The sequence below is a fragment of the Sus scrofa genome, chromosome 17 (assembly GCF_054392235.1).
Source record: "Sus scrofa isolate SSC_HxYL_T2T_F1_AM1 chromosome 17, Sscrofa_HxYL_maternal_Yorkshire_Landrace_v2.0, whole genome shotgun sequence".
Taxonomy (NCBI): domain Eukaryota; kingdom Metazoa; phylum Chordata; class Mammalia; order Artiodactyla; family Suidae; genus Sus; species Sus scrofa.
Genome location: NC_139399.1, coordinates 47164787 through 47186535, shown reverse-complemented (window position 1 = coordinate 47186535; position 21749 = coordinate 47164787). Strand labels below are relative to the sequence as shown.

The 21749-nt window shown below is 46.5% G+C and overlaps 2 protein-coding genes across 66 annotated transcripts in view; both read right to left on the bottom strand.

Annotated features, from left to right (window-relative positions):
* AAR2 (AAR2 splicing factor) overlaps window positions 1-11659 on the bottom strand; it is a 70489-nt gene extending 58830 nt beyond the window's left edge. For 6 of the 16 annotated variants that reach the window (XR_014832279.1, XR_014832281.1, XM_085003855.1 and 3 more), the window contains exons 1-3: window positions 11397-11659; window positions 7636-8444; window positions 3097-3326 (exon numbers count right to left, since the gene is read on the bottom strand). Coding sequence is in view for 13 of the 16 variants with exons in the window: in XM_085003855.1 (XP_084859981.1) it covers window positions 3097-3326; window positions 7636-8392 (987 nt within the window). In the remaining 3 variants the exon portion in view is untranslated. Of the gene's footprint in view, window positions 1-3096; window positions 3327-7635; window positions 8445-10913 lie in introns of all 16 variants that reach the window. The other 10 variants (XR_014832283.1, XM_005672909.4, XM_085003851.1 and 7 more) reach the window with 3 other exon arrangements.
* A 3664-nt stretch (window positions 11660-15323) lies between these two features.
* EPB41L1 (erythrocyte membrane protein band 4.1 like 1) overlaps window positions 15324-21749 on the bottom strand; it is a 134675-nt gene continuing 128249 nt past the window's right edge. For all 50 annotated transcript variants that reach the window (XM_085003756.1, XM_085003751.1, XM_085003754.1 and 47 more), the window contains one exon: window positions 15324-18766. In XM_085003756.1, coding sequence (XP_084859882.1) covers window positions 18758-18766 — 9 coding nt within the window. In that variant the 3' untranslated portion in view covers window positions 15324-18757. The remainder of the gene's footprint in view (window positions 18767-21749) is intronic.

The window sequence follows — 21749 nt, the reverse complement described above, 5'->3', positions numbered from 1 at the left end:
CAGTAACACAACGTAAGATAAGTGCTAGGCCTCAACTAGATGGTGAAGATAACCAGATAAACAAAAAAATAGGCTTCTGGTGAAAGCTCATGGCTCAATGGGGAGTCAGGTAGAAAACATACACATTCTAGCAAGCACAACCTGTGCAACATAACAGTGACAAGTATAAAGTCAGCTGATAGTATGGAAAGAAGGGAGATCAGGGGTGGCCTCACAGAGAGGGGTGCCTAGAGGGCCTCTGGTAGGATGAACAAGTACATACCAGGCAGAGGGAAAATAGGGTCCAGTTAAGAAGGCCTGAAACATGGTTATAAAGTTCTAGTCATGTCAGATGAAAAACTTTTAGAGATCCACTCTGCATATAGTTAACCATACTGTACCATATACTTACAATTTGTTAAGAGGGTAAATCTCATGTTATGTATTTTTTACAATAAAAAAAAAAAAAAAAGAAGGCACAAAACAGCATGGCATGTCTGGCGACTTGCAAGGAGACCACTGCCGCTGGAGTTGATGGGGGAAAACAGGGAAAGGAAAGAGAAGCCGGAGAACAGGTTAGGAGTCAGATCAGACTGGACCTTATGACCTCTGGTTGGGCCTTTAACTTTTTAGGCAATGAGGAGCACAGAGAAATAGGATCAGAGGTGCACTGTGATAGCAGTGTGGGGGACAGGTGGACTGATGGGGGTAAACATAGAAGTTGATAAATTCTGATGCAGTCTAGATAACAAAAGGGTTAGGGAAATGGCAGGCCTTCTAAAACACTTACTGCCATCTGGAGTTACCTGATTAAATTATGTTTACTTTCCTGCCAAAATATCAACTCCAAGTCAGGGACTGTTTCTCCTGTTCACAGCTATATTTCCCATCCTAGAATAGGGCCTTGTATACAGCAGGTGCTCATCAAATACCCGCTAAACCAATGAAGAGATGTTTCTGCACAAGCCCTTCAACTTCCAGAGTTTTATGTCAGCTGCCTGATCACAGGGACCCTTCCAACAGTGTGCTGGTTTTAAAAAGTGTCCTATACCTCTAAGAAACAGACTAACTCATATATGGATTCCTCGACACTTTCAGGAGAATGTTGTACATAAAGAGAGATGCTCAAAAAACACATTTTGATATATATATTTTTAAAGGCACACATTGTGGATTTTTCCAAATAATGATATCAAATTTTCTTGGTGAAAAGTCTAAAGACAGAATTCTTCTAACCATCAGCTTTGCACACTCCACCTGGACATCTAGCAATCCAGCTGGGCCCTTTCTGCTTCGCAAATCATTGCTGGCAACAAAGCCTGAGCAATTAGAGCTCAGCTGTTGGTTGTGCCAACAACGGCTGGGACAGCCGGTGATACAGTGTGGCCCTCGTGTGTTTGCATGACAGCATTAACGCACATCACATGGGAAGCACGTACTCCCATGGGCCACAGCCACTGCCAGAGGTGAGTCAGCAGGCATCAGCCTCCTACTGCTCTGCAGCCCATAACCCAGTAACTTTGGGGCAGATTTCCCCTACAGAGGAAGGATTAAGGGATTTAATTTCTGTTATACCAAGAATCAATAAAAGGGTAGTTTTATAACTCTTCTCAAGTAGAATACACCAGGCTCAAATCATCAGCCAGAATGACTCATTTCCATGGTTTATACAAGTCCTTCAACTTCCAGAGTTTTATGCCAGCTGCCTGATCACAGAGATTCTTTCTACAGTATGTTGGTTATGGAAAAGTGTTCTGAACCTCTGAGAAACGGGCCCCTGATGGTGTCTCTACTAATGTCAATCAAGAATATTTAGGGGGGAGTTCCCGTTGTGGCTCAGCGGTAACAAACCTGACTAGTATCCATGAGGATGTGAGTTTGACCCCTGGCCTCGCTCAGTGGGTTAAGGGTCTGGCATTGCTGTGAGCTGTGGTGTAGGTCGCAGATGTGGCTCGTATCCAACATTGCTGCAGCTTGGATTTGACCCCTAGCCCAAGAACTTCCATATGCCACAGGTGAAAAAAAAAAAAAAAAAGAATCTTTTGGGGAAATCTACATTGCATTCAATATGCAGGGGGTAAGCACAGGCCTTAAACCTAGACTCACACCTGGGTACAAATCCTGCCTCTGCCACTAACTAGCTATGTGACCTTACATAAATGACCTTTTTGAGTCTCCGAGTCTCATCTCTGAAATGGGAATCATCCTCCCTGCCCTACAGTGCTCCAGAGAGAGTAAATGAGGGAATCCTTATAGAGAGATAAACATGTGCCTATTAAATGACAAAGGGCATTTACTGACTATTCATTTCTTCCTTTTTCATAGGTGGGAGTAGGAGGTTAGTCAATTGCCACCTTTTAGGGAGCAGGCTTTGTGGGGGTCTCACATGCATGGATAAGAAAGCAGTCATGGAACAGAAAGTATAGAAACTGACAGCTTGCAGCTTCTGCCTCTTCTATACTTGAGAAGTTACAAAATGTGAGTGACAGAGGCTGTCCCAAGAACATAAAGGAAGCTAATCTGTTTGCAAAGGGAGGAAATAGCACAGGATGAAGATTGTAAGTTGTTTGAAGCTTCTTCCCTAATTACCACTCATAATGAAAATTTAATTGCTAAGTTAAAAGCAAATTTCACTTTTTCTGTCAGAGAATCTCTGCAGAAACTGGCACATTTTGTTTGAACAGGAAATCAAAGTTACTTTAATGCTTAAATGAGATCTAAGGAGCTGCAGATGTTTCCTGGGGAATAACTAGCTTCAAAACTCTGTCCTACTAGATAGCAGCAACTTTCAGCTACAGGGAGGAAGAAAAACTGTTTTGAGCCAAGTAGCTCATGGGGTGGGGCTGATTCAAATGCCATGTACCCCAGTGCTAGGCATTCTGGGGGCAAAGCGAGGAGAAGGTTGTACAGAGAGGGCCTCTGGCATTAAGGAACTTACAGTCGGTCGATTAGGAGAGAGAGAGAACCAGTGAACAGCCTACGATTAGGAAAGTGAAATGAAGAAAACTTGGCTCAAGGAATAAGAGCAAGAAACGAAAAGGTAAGCCTGCGAGGGTACTTTCACACACCTTGGTCTTAATTCTGACCCACCTGGGCATCAGCCAAAAGCCTGCTCACCTGTAAGGTGCTGGTGAGGAAGTTGTCCTGGGAGACAATGTCCACAAAGAAGTCAGCGGGGATCTCACCGAGCTGGTGGTACAGGATGGAGATGAGGTTGATGTAGAGGGTGTGGTGCTTCACCATGGCCTCTTCTGACCGGCACAGAAGGTTCAGGAGCTGCTTCCAGTGCTCGAATGCCTCGTACACATTCCCCAGAAGGAAGCATACGAAGGCAAACTGGAGCTCACCTGAAAGGCGCAGAGAGGAGAAACGATCCTGAGCGAGGGGAGCACCAGCTGACTCCCACAGGCTGTTAGTTCCACTGGACCTCGGCAACGGGGGCTTTCTATCCTTGTCACTCCTCCAGAGCCTGGCATGGAGGAGCTTTACACCTAGCAGCTACTCAACAAAGCTTTGCTGAACTGCTACATCTCAAGCCATGACAAACCAAACTGATCCTGGATTTCTGTAAAATCAGACTGCAGGTGAAGGGCTACAGCATTGAAAAAGTCTACAAACTGTGTCCATAGATATTATGCCAAGTAGATCTCCAAACTAGCTTCCCATCTGAATTACCAGAACTTGTTAAAAAATAAAGCTGCCGAGGAGCTCCCACCGTGGCACAGTGGATTAAGAATCCAACTACAGGAATTCCCACCGTGGCTCAGTGGTTAACAAATCCGACTAGGAACCGTGAGATTTCGAGTTTGATCCCTGCCCTTGCTCAGTGGGTTAAGAATCTGGGCATTGCCCTGAACTGTGGCGTAGGTTGCAGACACGGCTCGGATCTGGCGTTGCTGTGGCTGTGGTATATAGGCCGGCGGCTACAGCTCCGATTATACCCCTAGCCTGGGAACCTCCATATGCCGCAGGAACCTCTAGGTGCAGCCCTAGAAAAGGCAAAAAGACAAAAAGACGACAAAAAAAAAAGAAAGAAAGAAAAGAAAAAAGAAAAAAGAATCCAACTACAGCAGCTCCAGTCACTGCAGAGGTATGGGTTGGATCCCTGGCCCTCTGTGGTGGGGTTAAAGGATCTGGTGTTGTCACAGCAGCAACATGGATCACAGCTGTGGCTTGGTTCAATCCTTGGACTGGGAACTTCTACATGCTGAGGGTGTAGCCATAAAAATAAAAAATAATAAAGCTGTCAAAGCCTCTCCGTGAGAGAACTTGTTGCGGACAGATAATAGGGCCTCAGTATCTGGAGCGCTAACAAGCTCCTCAGGTGATCCTGATGCAGATGGTCTACTGCAGGGTCAGGGAAACACTGCACCACTCCAGGTAATCCTCAGCCCAGCTCCAGGAGACCGTGAGGGAAGGTGGCATTTGTCTCATTTTATTCATGAGGTCAAATGACTTCCCCAAGGACACATATCTAATGCTCGGTAATTGAACAATGGAAAGATAAAACAAATTTCCTATGGGTGGAACAGTTATAGAGCCTCTCAGCACAGGAAAATTCATAAGCACTTTAAAATTATTTGGGAGTTCACATCATTGCTCAGTGGTTAACGAATCCAACTAGGAACCATGAGGTTGCGGTTCGGTCCCTGCCCTCGCTCAGGGGGTTAAGGATCCGGCATGGCTGTGAGCTGTGGTGTAGGTTGCAGACACAGCTTGGATGCCACGTTGCTGTGGCTGTGGTGTAGGTTGGCAGCTACAGCTCTGATTAGACCCCTAGCCTGAGAACCTCCATATGCTGCAAGTGTGGCCCTGGAAAAGACAAAAGGACAAAAAATAAATAAATAAAATAAAATGAAACAAAATAAAATAATTACTTGTTTAATAAATAATGATAAAATTATTCTTGTTTAATCATAGGGCTGTGTGATTTAATGTTTATTTAATGAGCAGCTTGTGGCTAAGAGCATGGGCTCTGGAGCCAAATGGGGTTCAAATCTCAGCTCCGCCACTTTGCAGCTACATGACTTTGGACAAGTTAATCTGTGCTTCAATTGCCTTATTTGGGGGCTGTAGGGAAGATTAATATTATATATTAATATTATATCCCTACAAATATAATATCCCTAACAAAGCAGCACTCAAGAAATCTTAATTATTATTCCCACATGCCCACCAGATGCCTGTCTCAAACAGTCTTGATAATCCAGAAGCCACTGTCCTTGGCCAAGAGCTGGGCCTCTGGCTGCCAAGATATACTGCTGCTGATCAGAGACGTTCTCTCTGGCTTCAAATTTAAGGAGGGCTTCTGTGGTATATCTACATGTGGGCCATAAAAAGAATAGATGTCCTCAACACCAAACACCTCTTTCAACACATGTGGTGTCTGATCTGTCTCCTCCAGAGACCTGGAGCTCTAACTAATTCCCTGTTTCCAGGCTTGTGGAACTAAGTTTGCTTTATGCAAATAGCTACCTGGTCTAGACATTTTGGACATCTGATCAGTATTTTCAAAATATAGTCAATTTTTCTTTGCATGATAGAGATTAATGATTTGCTTCTTCAGTTGGCTTTACCTTGTTAATTTGTGAAAATACAAGCTTATTCTCTAAATTTAGGGCACTTATTTCAATTCATACATTTCTGTCCTAGTCTAAAATTAAATTATGAGATCAGAAATAATTTCAAAGAGCTGTCATGAAGATACAGTGATCCCTGCAACAGACCTTTTCACAAGACCTTTTCTGAAGAACTGAAATGTTTAAGAGGTAGAAAGGAGAATTTTTGTTCTTTTTTTTTTTTTTTAAAGGACCCAACCCACCGCATATGGAAGTTCCCAGGCTAGGGGTCAAATCCGAGCTACAGCTGCCAGCCTATGCCACAGCAACAGCAACACGGGATCCAAGCTGTGTCTGCGATCTACACCACAGCTCATGGCAACATGAAATCCTTAACCCACTGAGTGAGGCCAGGGATCAAACCCGAAACCTCATAGTTACTAGTCAGATTTGTTTCTGCTGAGCCACTAAGGGAATTCCTGGATTTGTTCCTTTTTAAGCCAGAATTTCAAGTGTTACTTGTTAAATGAAAATAGACACACCCCTTAAAATGTCCCTTTCTATCAGCTGTGCCAAATTATATAAGAGGCCATATATTCAAAATTCTCACTGATCTTCCAACAGACAAATATGCATATACTTGACAACTTGTAAAAGAAAAAATATTAAGAGCTGTTAAAGATGTGACAAATGTTTGCTGTCACTAGTAATAGAAGAAATATAAATTTAAACAAGATGTCAATCTTCAACTATCCAGTTGGAAGAGGCCTTTGCTAAATTGCCATGTCAAATGCCCTCTCAAGGGTGATGGGCAAGAGCCTCTCCAGCTGGTAAGAACGCGTGACCTTCTCCTGGCAACATGCACACTCTGATCCAACAATCCCAACTCTAAATGAATGCAGGACACACAAGGATGCTCATGGGACAACGCCCATAATAGGGAAAATAGGAACAGCTTAAAGATCCATCAACAGGGGCTGGTTCAATAACTAAGGAACATAAGCAGCAGCCACTAAAGAGAAGTGACCATTTCAGTGACATGGAAAAATGTTTATATTAAAGCAGGTTATGAAATAATATACTGTAATCTTGTTTTTGTAAAAAAAAAATATAGACATATATACCTATAACTGAAGTTTTAAAGAGACTAAAAGGAAACAGAAATATATATATTAAAAAACTGAGAAATACATACAAATATATATCTAAAAGATGGAAAGTAAATACAACAAAGTGTAAAACAAGTGGTTATTTATAGGTGGTATGATTTGTAATTTAATTTTTGTTTTTCTTCTAGGATGAATATATGTTACGTTTTATAATAAGGGGGAAAAAACAAAACAAAAACTCTAACAATTAAAAAAAAAAAATTACTGCTCGGAGTTCCTGTCGTGGAGCAGCAGAAACGAATTTGACTAGGAACCATGAGGATACAGGTTCAATCCCTGGCCTTGCTCAGTGGGTTAAGGATCTGGTGTTGCCGTGAGCTGTGATGTAGGTCGCAGACATGGCTCAGACCCTGGGTTGCTATGGCTCTGGCGCAGGCCAGCAGCTATAGCTCCGATTGGACCCCTAGCCTGGGAACCTCCACATGCTGCAGGGTGCAGCCCTAAAAAAAAAAAAAAATCACTGCTCTGGCTGGAACCTAGAGAGTCAGGAGCAAACTGAGGGGCAGACGAGAGGTCCCTAGTAACCCAGCTAGGCCTGAGAACCAGGAGCCCTGGGCTCTAATATCACTACAACCATACCACTAAGTCAAATCCTTTCTCTCCATGGACTTCAATCTGTAAAACACAGTGGCAGGAAGGCTGGGCCACACCATCAGTTCCCAGAGGACTGTCTGCTTCAGCTTCACCTACAGTGCTCCTCTGTTAGGTAGACAGATAAATTGCTGGGACCTCACTCCAGATCTCTTCAATCAGTCTCCAGGGGGAAGGCCTGGGAATCTGTATATTCAACAAGTGTACTGGGCAAGACCTCCTCCTGGCCAGGTGTAGGAACCACTGGACTAGATAACACAAGATGTGTCCCCTGTTCTAAAGCCCCTCAGTACATACCCCTCCCCTGGCCCACTCTCAAAGAGCCTGTTCCTCCTCACCTAGCACATCCTGGGGGCTGTTGGGGAAGTGCTTGCTGAGCACAGTCTCCAGGGCATAGCTCAGGTCCATGCTGTGCCTGGTTATTTCTGCTGGCGTGGCACCTGCCGGGAACATCTGTGTGGGCAGCTCTGAGAAGCGGATCTCTGTGCCGGCTCTGGGCTTCATCTCAGGCAGCCGGGCCAGGCCCTCCTGGTAGCTTTTGCACTCAGTGCCGCAGCGGGGTAGATTCTGGCCCACCCGGTCCTTGGTGTGCTTCATGGACAGCACTGGCAGCACCTCCGAGAAGGCACAGATATGTCGACTCTCGGGCTGTAGCTTCTCCACTGTGGTCTCACTGATGAAGCTGGTGAGTGAGATCCACTTCTTGAGCGTGGCATATGGGTAGGGTCCCAGGAACTGGTCCAGTTCCTGGAGGTTGGCCCTCATGGCCTCCACCTCAGCTTCTGGGGCTGGGGACAGGTCTACCTCTTCCCGGACTGCATTCCAGCGCAGGACCATCAGCCCCCGCTGCTGGAGGCTGAGGAAGAAGCCCATTCGAGGGCCCATCTCCCTGGGATTGGCCTTGTCCACAGAGCTATAGTGAAGGAAGTGGATGCCTGGTGGGATCATCTTCACACCCCGGAACTTGGGCCCCACCTCCCAGGAGTTGTAGTCAATGCCAAACTCCGTCCCCTTGGGCATATTCAGGATGACCACAGTGGCCCCTTCAAAGAAGAGGCGCTTGGCAAGCTCAGGATCCATCTGCATGGTAGCCATGGAACCAGTGGTAGGTGACCAGAAAGAAAACTTCTCTAGTCTTCCAGAAGAGCTGAAAAAGAAAAAAGTCAGAGTTAACCAGAACCTGGGGAGGATGCTCCACTTGCTGAGCATTCTCTATGTGCCAGATATTGAATTAGACCCCTGACATAATTTTTGCCCTTAATCTTCAACACAACCCTGTACCATTTTACAGATGAAGAAAATGAGACTCAAAGAGAAGAAGGTTTTTGTGTCTTGGTTTAAGGAGCAAGAACACTCACTTCGAACACCCACTTCACAGCTAGAAAGACATGTTACAGAAAGTGTCGTGCTCACAAAAGGACCCAGTTAGAATCTGGGTACCCTGCCCTCCAGGCCAATGTTCTTTCCACTATTCACTCTGGATCTACTCTCAGATCTCCTTCTCATACAGAAGATGAAGTCAGAGAAGGCCTGAATGGTCCATTCTTATAACTCTGCCTAAACTGTCTTAAACTAGAACCCTGTCTAAAACCTGTTGTTGGAAAGTCCCCAGAAGAGTTGAGATCTACTCACTCAGTTTTCTATAAGCCCCAAGGAAAGCCCAGAAATGGACAGAAGGTGGAAAATGAGTGCTTAGTAACTAAAATTCACAAATGTTTTGGGTACTGGAGAAGTTTTCAACCACAACCACAACCCCCTTCTCCTCTTACTTATAAAAACCTAAAGTCCAGGGAGTGAACTATAGTGAAAGTGAAGTGAAACAACTTCCCAAAGGGTCCAGTCAGTGGCAGCTCTGGACCACTCACCCAAAATGGATTCAGGTAGCCTGACTGGCCTCAAATCACTATTTAGAAGAGAAAGACCTGAGAACATTTATGTTATCTACCTCTGAACTACCCATGAAGACACAGTGATAAAACTTCTGTAAGCAGACACTACCTTTATAAGAATTGTTCCAACATGAACTAATCTAAACAGAACATTATCTAACCTTCTAGTCCCAAGACACCTACCTATTCAATTCAATAAATAATCCTGGAGCGGCTGCACTGTGCCAGGATCTTCGCCGAGCACCAACAGAAGCTTTTGCAAAATAAGTAAAAAGTTACTGCCATCTAGAAACTTCCAACCTAGCCAGACATATAAACAAGACCCTAAAACTTCACAAAGAGAAGAATCAGCTGCCTGTTTAATTCTTTTTATTCATTTTAAACAAACAAAACAAAATAACTGTGAGGAAAAGAACCCTTTTCCAAAAATGTTAAGTGCAGGGGATTCCCTTTGTGGCACAGAAGAAAGGACTAGTATCCATGAGGATGTGGGTTCAATCCCTGGCCTTGCTCAGGCGGATCGAGGATCTGGCATTGCCATGAGTTGTGGTGTAGATCATAGACAGTGCTCATCCCTCATTGATGTTGCTGTGGCCTAGGCCGACAGCCGTAGCTCCGATTCAACCCCTAGCCTGGGAACTTCCATATGGCGCGGGTATAGCCCTAAAAAATCAAAAACAAAACAAAACAAAAAATGTTAAGGGCATATTTTATTGTCTTAATCCAAAAACCACTACGAATGACTCTCACTCTAAACTCACATTTTTTTTCAACTGCAAGTCATAATCCATTATTGGGTTAAGAAATCAATTTAGAGGATCTCAACAAGCATTAACTTTTTAAATAAAAGGGCAGAATTTTTAAAAATCAGAGTGCATTATAAGTTGTAAAGCTAAGTACTGTTTTCTGAAGCTTTGTGTATTTGTAATGGACTCTTGCTCACAACATAAAATGTATCTGTTACTGTAGGTCACAGTCAAGTTTCAAAGCCACTGCTCTGAATAATTTATCTTCATCTTCCTATTCCCAATATTGAATTCAGAAAGTATTTAGTAAATATTTGCTAAATAAACAGTTATTGGGAGTTCCCGTCGTGGCACAGTGGTTAATGAATCCGACTAGGAACCATAAGGTTGCGGGTTCGGTCCCTGCCCTTGCTCAGTGGGTTAACGATCCGGCGTTGCCGTGAGCTGTGGTGTAGGTCGCAGACGCGGCTCGGATCCCGCGTTGCTGTGGCTCTGGTGTAGGCCAGTGGCTACAGCTCCGATTGGACCCCTAGCCTGGGAATCTCCATATGGCGCAGGAGCGGCCCAAGAAATAGCAAAAAGACAAATAATAATAATAATAATAAACAGTTATTGCATTTAGAATAATTGCTCATCAATTAACTATCTTTGCTGGTGGCATCTGTGTGCTCCTCCTTGAAAACAACACTCCTTTTCATTCTATTTTCATAACTGTAGTTCTCTTCACTATGTCTTCTGCAGCTGGCACATGGCCTGGCACTAAGTAAAGGCCCTGGAATGCAGAAAGTCACATCCATCCACTTCTACCACCTCCTTACTCTAAGCTACCATATGGCTTGTCCAAAGAGTGACTGCTCCTCCAATCCCTTCTCCAACAGCAGAAGTGACCTTCTCAAAGAGCCAATCTAAGCATGTCACCGCCCACATTTAACATTCTCTGATAAGCTCCCCATGTGGCTCCTGGCAAACCAAAACTCTTACCATAAACCTTCAAGGCCTGCGTGGCATGGTCCCTGGCAACTCCTCTTCAGTCTGGCCCCTTTCAGTCCTTCAAACAGGAGGCTTCCGAGGATAGAAAACTCTTCCCTTCCCTCTTTCTCAAATCACCTTTCTCAGTCACCTTCTCAGCAAAGTTTCCCTAACCTGGGGCTAGGTCAGGTCTCCTATGACACACTCTCATGGTGCCCTGTCCTTTCACTTATCAGAGCAGCAATTCTGCAAATGTTAATAAAGGGCTGTCACCTCCAGGAGACTTAAGTTTTTTTGTTATGTCTAGCACTTACTAGACGCTTGGTAAACATTTACTTAATAAAAGCATGATATGCTTTTTGTAGAGGAGAAACAAAGGCTTGGTTTGGAAAAAAGATCTTATCCGAAGTTACAGAGAGTAGGACAGGACCAAGTCAAGCAGAGCCAAGGCTTCCAGGCCCCCCAAGTCCTAAGGTTAGGAAAAAAGCAAGTTACCCTGGGTACCCAAGGAAGTCCGGGCGACGGTTTATCTAGCGCCGGTTCCTCAGGGAGCAAGGCCCGCAGAGACAGTTGGGACTCACCACCGGCCCACAGACAGGAACGCCGCAGACCCGGCTGGGTGCCCTAGCTCAGGGCCCTCCCCGATCCCGAGTCGGGAAGAGAAGCGGCCCAGCCACACACAACGAAAGCAGAGCAGTTGAAAGACGACATGAGGCCGCACTCACAGACTCGGACCTTGCCCCCGGCTCAGAAACCACGGAAGCCACCGGAAGTTCTTCCGCTTTAGCGCCGGATGGGAGCAACGCGGAAAGGAGCCGGGCGGATCCCTCGGTCGCGGGAGGAATGGCCCGTGGCTGCCGGTTCCGCCTTATCAAACGTTGCCTTTCGCTACTTTTAGTTACTGGTTTTGGCTCCTGAACTGTGGATAATAACATTCATCAAACGATGCATTTTATATCCCGCTCCAGAAACACTTCCACCAGACATGGTTTTTCGTTCTCAATCAGTCAAGGTCTCTGAATTTGGGGTCAAGGTCATGGCTACCCAGTAGCCACTCAGAGCTCAGTCATGGTCCTGGTCAGCCAATCTCTATGCAAGTGACAGTGTCACTGCTGGCCGGTTATCACGGTCCCAGCTTCCAGCCATACTCAGCTGTAGGGGAGAACTTCTGAAACCCAGCCCAGAGAGAACCAGTCTCACAGTAGTCACTACATTGGTCCCTCCAGCCATAATCACCCAGTGTCCTCTGGCAGTGCAGGCCTAGTGTGTTATCTCAGTCAGGCTGTACATGCACATTGAGGGAGGGAGCCTGTCTTGTTCACCCTTGTTTTCCTGTAAACTAGCACAAAGACAGACCCAGCTCAATACATATATTATGCATTTAATTAATGACCATAATTCTTTATTAATTAGTGACTTTTATGTTGGGGCCTAGCCCTGTACTGGGTGGTTCTATCAGAGTTCAACAAAAGAAGCAGAGCCAGTAGGAGGTGTATAAGAACTTATTGAAAGGAATTGGCTTATGTAATTGTGAGGGCTGGCTAGCTAAGTCCAAAATGCACAGGGTAGACCATTTGGTATATGATTTCGAATCCTTGAACAACCCTAGTAAGCAAACAGTATTCCAAACGTACAGAAGAGAAAACTGAGGCTCAGAAGTTACACCGCCAGAGAGTGGTGGGGCTTGAATGCAACGCTCTGACTGGCTGTTCTTGTCCCCATGCTACTGCTTCCTAGCTTGTCTGTCACACTTTCTCAGTGACAGCTGGACATGCCAATCTGTCTCAGTCAAAATTCATCTCTTAGTGTGTAATAGACTAGACCGGGCCCTGCAGTCATGGTTAATCACAATGAGCAACTGCAGGATTAACCAGAGATGGCCTCCATCAGTTACAGCCATGCATGTCAATCTTCACAGCCTGGCGTGTCTGTTCCATTTCCTGCATAAAGAGGATCAGCTCCCTCCCCACCCCTTCCCATTCCCATTCTTAGATGCTGAGCTTGGTCAGTCTGTTTTCAGAGCTCCTCATTCCAGCTGGGCTATCTTCTGAGACTCCAGGGCACTGAACTGTGGACATAGAAGCTCTAGGTGGTAGTTTAGAAATTCCACCTGGTAGGTTGCCTGTCCATCCAGATCAGGTTTCTTAGCCTTCATACTATTGAAATTTGGGACCAGATTAATTCTTTGTTGTAAAGTGGCTGTCCTATGCATTGTAGGATGGTTAGCAGCATCCCTGGTCTTTACCCACTATATGCTAGTAGCACCCCTCAGTTGTGACACCAAAAATGCTTCCAGATGTTGCTAAACGTTCATGGGGAACACAATCGCCCCTTCTCCCGCCCACCACCACACACACAGATTGAGAATCACTGCTCTAAAGGAATCAGCCAGGTTAATTCCTAAGCAGCTCAGAGACTGACCCTGTATTTATGGAAGGCAGAGATAGAGATCCAGAGTGTGTGGTACCCAGTGTTCGCAAACCATGTCTTATTCCAGGACCCTAGATGTGACAGATAGCTAAAGGAAAAACTACGGGGAGAATTCAGGGAAGGATTCACAAAACTCCCAGAAGCAATTGCCTCTGAAAATGGACAGTAGTCTGGAGGAAGTTTAAGAATTGCTTTTCACTGCACAGCAGTTTGTATCATTTAATGAATTATCTTTAAAAAGAAAAAACATATTTAGTATTTGAAATTATAGAGAAATTCTCAGGATTTAAGTTCTTAAAGACATTTATAATGGCATGTACAAGGTGACTTCAATTCTGATAAAATACATATACATGAGAAAAAAAGAAAATGTATCAAATAGTTAGCAGTGGTTCCTATGAGATTTGGGGGAATAAGGAAAGGTGGTTTGGGGTGAGTTGTTTGGTAGAATAAAAGGAAAGTGCTGGTACGTGCACTTCCTGTAGCCCAAGGAACAAGTTTAGCTTTTACATGAATTATGATTTTTAAATTTTAATATTTTGCGTTTATTTTTATGAAGACCTCCTTTCTTTGGCAAGTGACACTAGTTTTTAATTTGTGTAAGAAATATAGTTTCCTTAAAAAAAAAACACTTTTGGGGAGTTTCCTGGTGGCTCAGTGGGTTAAGGATCCAGCTTTGTCCCTGTTGTGGCTTGGGTTCAATCCCTGGTCCAGGAATTTTCACATGCTGCCCAGCCAAAAAAGAAAGAAAGAGTTCCCGTTGTGGTTCAGTGGGCTAAAAACCCAGCACAGTCTGCGTGAGGATGTGGGTTCAATACCTGGTTCAGTGGGTTAAGGGTCTGGCGTTGCCATTAGCTGTGGTATAGGTTGCAGATGCAGCTCGGACACTGCATTGCTGTGGCTGTGGTGTAGGCCTGCAGCTGCAGCTGCAGCTCAGCTTCAACCCTTCGCCCAGGAACTGCCATATGCCACAGGTACAGCCCTATAAAGAAAAAGAAAAAAAATCCACAGATAAAAAAGAGAGAAGAAAAATTTTTAAAAAAGTTAATTTGGAGTTCCCATTGTGGATCATCGGTTAACGAACCCAACTAGCATCCATGAGAACGTGGGTTCGATCCCTGGCCTCGATCAGTGGGTTAAGGATCCGGTGTTGCCGTGAGCTGTGATGTAGGTTGCAGACGTGGCTCAGATTGTGTGTTGCTGAGGCTGTGGCGTGAGCTGGCGGCTACAGCTCCTATTTGTCCCCTAGCCTGGGAACTTCCATATGCCTCAGGTGTGGCCCTGAAGAGACAAAAAGACAAAACAAAATAAAACAGTTAATTTAAAGAAAAATGGTAAGTCAACATTGGAACGAGTGACACGTATGGGGCTATGGCAACACATGTGCAGGTGATGGGCAGGGGCTGAAGTTGGAGTTTGCTGTATACATTATCCACTGGGCCTCCGTGGAGGGGGGTGTAGGAAAAGACCCCAGTGTGGATGCTCTTCTTTCAAGTGTGCCTCCACACTCCAAGCCTTTCTGGGTTCTGGGTCCCCGCGGTTACTGTCCCTGCTGCCAAGATTGCTCTCATTCAAGTTCTTCACCTTACTGGATCTTTTTCTTCATTCAGCTCAAAAATCATGTCCTGAGGCAGGCCATGACTGGTCACCTTATCTAAAGAGGTCTTCTTCAGTGACCATACCCTCCCCCAGTGCATTTCTTTCCTAATGCTCATCAATCTGGAATTGTCTTCGAGTGTTTGCCTGTTTCCCCCACTAGCCTGCGAGCTCCCGGAGGCCTAGGACTTTGTCTTATATGTTGTGGTACCTGTAAAGCCTAACCCAAGAGCTGGATCACACTGGGATCTGCAAATATTTGAATGAAAGTATTGTAGGTTGAATGGAAATATTCTAGTTGATATCGCTCTACCCCAGTTTTAGCCCTTTCCAATCCCAAATGTACTAGTAGCCAAAATGAGAGTAAGAGTAGGAGAGAGAGAGAGGCCAAGGCAGTTTGTGGATCAGCATCAAACACATTTATTTCACTTTTATTGAGTATACAAGAACAGAGAGCACACGCATACAGCACGGAGCACTGAGGTGGGGGAGCGTGGGGACAAGAGAGGAGAGAGGGGTGTGAGTAAAAAGGACCAGGACAGCATTGCAGTTGGTTGGGAAGGTGCTTTTGAAAAAAAAAATTTAGAGTGATGTTGCTCATGCAATTTCAGGCCAGTCTTGGAATGTGCTTGCAGGATTCAAAAACTGAAACAGGTCTTGGCACTTCCTGTACCCTCAGATGGAAAAGATCCCAAGAAAGCAAAAGAAGAGAAAACAAAGATTTGTAGACTGCAGAGAGGAAAAAGGCCATGGAGAGCATCTGCTTTATCCTGTTCATTTTGCGAGTGGGGAAACTGAGGTCCCAAAAAGGGGATGGGACTAGCTCAATGGCACGTGTTGAGTTAGGGGCTGAGCCAGCTTGGCCATCCAGAATGCCTGCCTGCCCTCCAGGACTTTTCCCACTATGCTACATGGTCTTCTGGGGCAGGGAGGGGGTGGAGAGGCGGCACAGAAAGGATGAGAAATGTAAAAAGGAAAAAAAGGAAAAGTAGGTTGAAGACAGACAAGACAAACGTCTATATTCCCTATGAAGAGGAGGATGGGGAGGAAACGGTGCCCTAGATTTCAGCTTTGCAGCTCCCCTCCTCCCTGGTGGCACTGCCTGCATCTCTGCGGAAGGAAGGTCAGAGCATCTGTGGGATGGAATGCTCCACAAACCCTGGCTGACCCACACGCTACGCCTGGTCCCTTCCTCCCTGCCCTAAAGCCACACACTTAAGGTCTGTAGGCAAGTACAGAACCTAGAACAAATATTCTCCGTCTGAGATATGTCCAGGGTGCTCAGGACACCTGGTTTCTGCAGAGAGGGAAGCCCGAGCCAAATTCCAGGTGGCCCAGAGAGGGTGGGGCCATTCCAGTTCTTGGCCCAGAAAGAGCGGGGGCTGTCAGGTTGAGGACAGGAAGGAGGTTCTGTGGCCTCTCTCCCAGGACTGTAAAAAGGACCTGGTGCGTTCAGTGCACTATCACTCTCAGGGGAAGCTGGAGTGGGCCACCAGCTTGCCCTGGGGGGAAATGTGGCTGACAGTGCCATCTGAGTCCAGGCACAGGGCTCTCTGCCCTCTCTCCATCCCATTGTTGCCCACAGAGGCAAACACTACTCTGGTTTCTTGTCCTGCCTCAGGTCAGCACCAGTTAAGCAGCTAAGCATATGTGTTACCGGGATAACTGATAAGCAAGCCCGGGCCCTCGGTAGGGCATCGCCAGGCAACATCCGGTAACTGGAGAGAATACGGAAATGCTCTCAGAGGAGATGGAGATGTCGGGTTGGCTCAGGGGGCTTCCCAGGTCCCTCTGGTCCCCCCACACCTTCTCCTCGAGCCGAACCATAGTGCCCGGCATGGGTAGGCACTCGATAAATATTTGTTAAGTGAATTTATAGACTGCTTTAGAAGCAGGATGGGGGAAGGGAAATGGGACCAAGAAATTAAAGAGCAGAGGGGACGTACCCCCTCAGAAAGGGACACATTCAGCTCAGGAAAGCAGCCTGTGTCAGGAGAGCCTGGGAAAGCCCCTTTGTGCCAAAGGGCAATGCCAAGCTCTTGAGGGGGTCTTCCCCAAGGGCTTCTGTGGTCTCAGGTCCATTTCTGGGACTCTGAGGGCACAGACTCAGGGCAGACACTGACGGAAAGGGGCAATCTCCAAAGCCAGGGTCTTATACACAGATGGAGCCTCAGCAATACCACCTTTCCTCCCAGCTTGTTCTGGGGCAGACGGAGCCTTTGGCCGTGCAGTTCTGACCTATCTGAGCCTGCCCTGTGTTCGGTCTCTGTCATGGCTCCTTTGGCCCAGGAAGAAGAGAATGATTCAGACAGAATACAGGAGTGGTAAGGGAAAAAGACTGAGCCAGGTGAGGGCCACCATCTTCCGAGGCAGCCTGGGGCGTCACCTCCCTTTGAATGGGAGTCGCTCTCACAATACGATCAGGGAAAGGCAAGACATGTGGCCAAAAAAAGAGATGATTAAGAATTGAGGCAAGCCTCCTAGGGAGGTAGGGGGACTGAGCCCGGGGACCTGGGTGGCAAAACTAACTCTGGACCCCACGCCTGAGCACAGACCAGGCCTGGTTGCTATTGCCCAGGGGAGAAGGCATCTTGAACCACATCCGTGTTGCTTCCTTCCTGCCAAACCCCTGCCTCTCCACTTGGGGACCCCGCCCCTCCCCACTAATCAACCAATTACAAACACCACACACTGTATTTCTACACTGAACCATGAGCTCCTACTGTGAGCCACCCACAGCCAGAGTCTGGGTCTCTTTGGCTGGGCCGGTTCGGTGAGATCTAGGAACCTTGGGATACATCAATCACAGTCAGATAATTATAATTTTAAAATGTCAGCTTCATACTTACCAGCACTGTTTATTTTAATATTTGTTTCCTGTTATAGGTAATATACATAACTTAAAAGCACATCCATACAAATCTCCTACAAGCTGCACCTTCATAATGAGAACCCATAAACATACAAGGTCTACTTCCCTTCCTGTGGCTTGGTTTTACGTTCCTGCTCTTCTTTTTCCTTTTTCTGGTTTCCAATGAGAGTCATCTGCAGGGGCCCTCAGCAGGACCAGGACACAGAGGGTGAGGGGCAAGGGGTGGGGAAGAGGGAGGAGGGAACCCAGACTGAAAATGACGACAAGACGTGGGAGAGTCGAGGGGGGAGGGAGAGGAAGAAAGGAAGGTGGATTTTGCAGCCCAGTGTCAAGACCCCACAAATAATCCAGTGTTCCTCCTCCTCCTCCTTTCCCAGTGGGAAATTCTCTCTCTTTCTCAGAAACTGGTTGACGGGGCGTGTCTTGCTGTTGCAGCTTCTCTTGCTTGGCTGCAAAAGTGTTTTCCTTTGCATTCGAGTGGGCAACAGACGCAGGAGGAGAAGAAACGCTCATCCACTGAACGGGACGTGCAGAACCCAGATCACATTATACCTCTACAATCAGCACGGCCTGGCTCGCCTTGGTTGTTCTGCAGGCCTTCAAAGAGGGGGAAGAGCAAGGGATTATTGTTGTTATACTTTTTTTTTTTCCCCTCAAAAATCCCACTAATTCTTCGATTTGTCTGCAAAGGAAATGAAGGCGTTCAGATGTTGGTTGTTGCTATTGGCCGAATACTCGGCCAGCCCCGGCAGCAGTGAAGGACGTGGTGTTTCCTGTATATATATCTATATCTATATATATCTATATATATATGCTTTTCCTTTCCCGGTCTCTTGTCAGGGACAGTACGTCGCAGCTGGGACGTCGGTGTTGAGTCGGAGAATCCAGAATGAAGGCCCCTTCTTTACGGTTCTCTGGCTTGGGTTGGACCAGAAACACCAGCATCTCTTCACAGAGGTCAGGATTCCTGAAGCCAGAGGTATGGGGGGAAGGGGATGCAAAGAAAGGGGGAGGACAAGAAGAGTTAGTAAGTTCAGTCACTCATCTTTAAATACACGGCAGGAGGGAGTTCCCATGTGGCCTAGCAATGTGGGATTTGGCAATGTCACTGCTGGTTCGATCCCAGGCCCAGCAATTTCCAAAATAAAACCAAAAAAAAAAACCTGGCAAGAGGCTGTTTTCACTGCCTTTACCATGTGCCTGTTATTATGACTCAGGAAGAGTGACTTGTCCAAGGCCACACCGCTTCTAAGTGGCTGTGAGAACTGAACCCACATCTGTCTGACTCCAAAGCTCATGCAGGTTTGCTGGGTTGTTTGTTCCCAGGGAGGTGGTATCTTTAACTTGGGCCGGAAAATTTGTCCACGCTGCCTTAAACACTGAGAAGGTAAGACTACACTTTTTTTTTGGTCTTTTTTTGTCTTTTTAGGGCTGCACCCATAGCATATGGAAGTTCCCAGGCTAGGTGTCGAATCTGAGCTGTAACTGCCAGCCACAGCCACAGCCACAGAAATGCCAGATCTGAACCACGTCTGTGACCCTATACCACAGCTCACAGCAATGCTGGATCCTTTAATCCACCGAGCGAGGCCAGGGATCAAACCCGTGTCCTCATGGATACTAGTCGGGTTGGTTAACCACTGAGCCACGGCAGGAACTCCTACACTTGTTTCGTATTGCCTTTTCTTTTGTTCTCAGTTCTGAGAAGTGTTTAGTCGTAATTGAAGTTATTCTTTGTCTTTCTTTTCTTTTTTTTTTTTTTTTTTTTGTCTTTTTGCCATTTCTTGGGCCGCTCCCACGGCATATGGAGGTTCCCAGGCTAGGGGTCAAATCGGAGCTGTAGCTGCCGGCCTACGCCAGAGCCACAGCAACGCGGGATCTGAGCCGCGTCTGCAACCTACACCACAGCTCACGGCAACGCCGGATCGTTAACCCACTGAGCAAGGGCAGGGATCGAACCCACAACCTCATGGTTCCTAGTCGGATTTGTTAACCACTGCGCCACAACGAGAACTCCTGTCTTTCTTTTCTGTTCTCCACGGCTTGCTGTGTCTTGGGGTTAAATCCCAGAGAGTAGTGTTTAAGTAAAGAATCTGGAGTCTGGATTCCAACACAGGTTTGGTTCCAAAACTTAGTGGTTAAGGGGCAAGGGCTCTGAAATCCAATCCCATTCCATGTCTACCAGCTCTGTCATTTCCGGTAAGTTTCCTAACCTCTTTAGACCTTAGTTACTTCATCTGTAAAATGGGTCCTGCCTCATGCAGCTGTAGGGAGGATTTAAGACAAGGATCAGCATATAGTAAGCGCTGGGTAAATACAGCATTATTTATATTATTATTATTATTCTATTATTATTATTACTGTTCTTATTATTACTATTGTTGTTAATTTAACAACATACTCTTCTGATCTCATTGAGGGCAAGGGCTGTCTTTTTTTTTGGCTCTACCCATGGCATGTGGAAATTCCCGGGCCAGGGATCAAATCTGCACCACAGCTGTAACCAGAGCCACAGCAGAGACAAAGCCAGATTGTTAGCCTACTGAACCACCAGGGAACTCCATGGTCTGTCTTTTCCTCATTGTTGTCCTTCTAGTGCCCAACACTATCCCTGACACACAGCATCTACCCCAAAGCATTTAGCAGGTGTTGTATCATCCCTTTACCACTTGCATATGGTCAAGTGCTAACGGAGCTGCAGAAATCTGATTCTCCTCGGCTCATTTGACAGGTGGGAAAACAGAGGCCCAGAGGATTCAATGACTTAGCAAGTTGGTGGCAGAAACAAGACTAGAATCTGGGCGTTCCCTTCATGCCTCAGCAGTTAACGAATCCGACTAGGATCCACAGGGATGCAGGTTTGATCCCTGGCCTCACTCAGTGGGTTAATGATCCTGTGTTGCTGCAAGCTGCCGTATAGGTTGCAGATGTGGCTCGGATCTCGTATTGCTGTGGCTGTGGCATAGGCTGTCAGCTGTAGCTCTGATTTGACCCTTAGCCTGAGGACCTCCGCATGTGGCCCTAAAAAAAAAGAAAAACCAAAAAACAAACAAAAGAACTAGAATCTAAGGCTCCTGCTTTGGAACAGGTCCATTCCCCACCCCCCCCATTTGATTAAAATTTTGAGTAAGAAAGCTCTGAGAAGTTGGGTGGCTGCTACGTTCTTGCTGGAGGGGTTTTGGCATCAGGTCCTGCCTGAAGGAGGCAGGCCAGTGAGCAAATGTGGAGCAGAAGTCCCACATCTGGCCTGTGAGTTGCAGGAAGAGAAGACTGTGTAAGGTGGGCGTGATTTCCACCCTCAGAGCAAGAACTTGGAAGAGGAAGAAATTTCACAGGGATGTCTGCTGGAGCAGGGACAGGTGTTCCGGGAGGACTGGGGGAGGGGAGGGAAGATGAAGACTGGCAAGATGGACACCCACGTGGCAACGGGGCCTCGAGCACGAGGCTGGTGGTAGAAGGCTAGGGTCTGACTTGCTCTCATCAACCCCTCAACATGGCAGAACTACAGGGACAAGGAATCAGGTTCCTATCGCCAAGCACCTTCTGCAGGTGAGACACCACCTGGGTACGTCACTATGGACTGAATGTCTGGGTCCCCCTCAAGTTCACGAGGTGAAGCCCTAACCTTTACAGGGCTGGTGTTTGGAAGTGAGGCCTTTTGGAGGCGCTCATAAATGGGATGCAGGCCATTATAAGCTGAGACACAAAGACAGACTTTCTCTCTCTGCTCTCCACTGTGTGAGCACACAGAGAAGATGACTGTCTGCAGATCAGAAGAGGGTCTCACCAGCAACCGGACTGGCCAGCATCTTGGCCGTGGCCTTCCCAGTCCCCCTACCTGTGAGAAACCAAATGCGTTGTTTAAGACACCCCGCCTGTGGTGTTGTTACAGCAACCCAAGCGGCCTCTGACACTCATAGAGGTTGTTTAATTATTACAGCAGCTCCAGC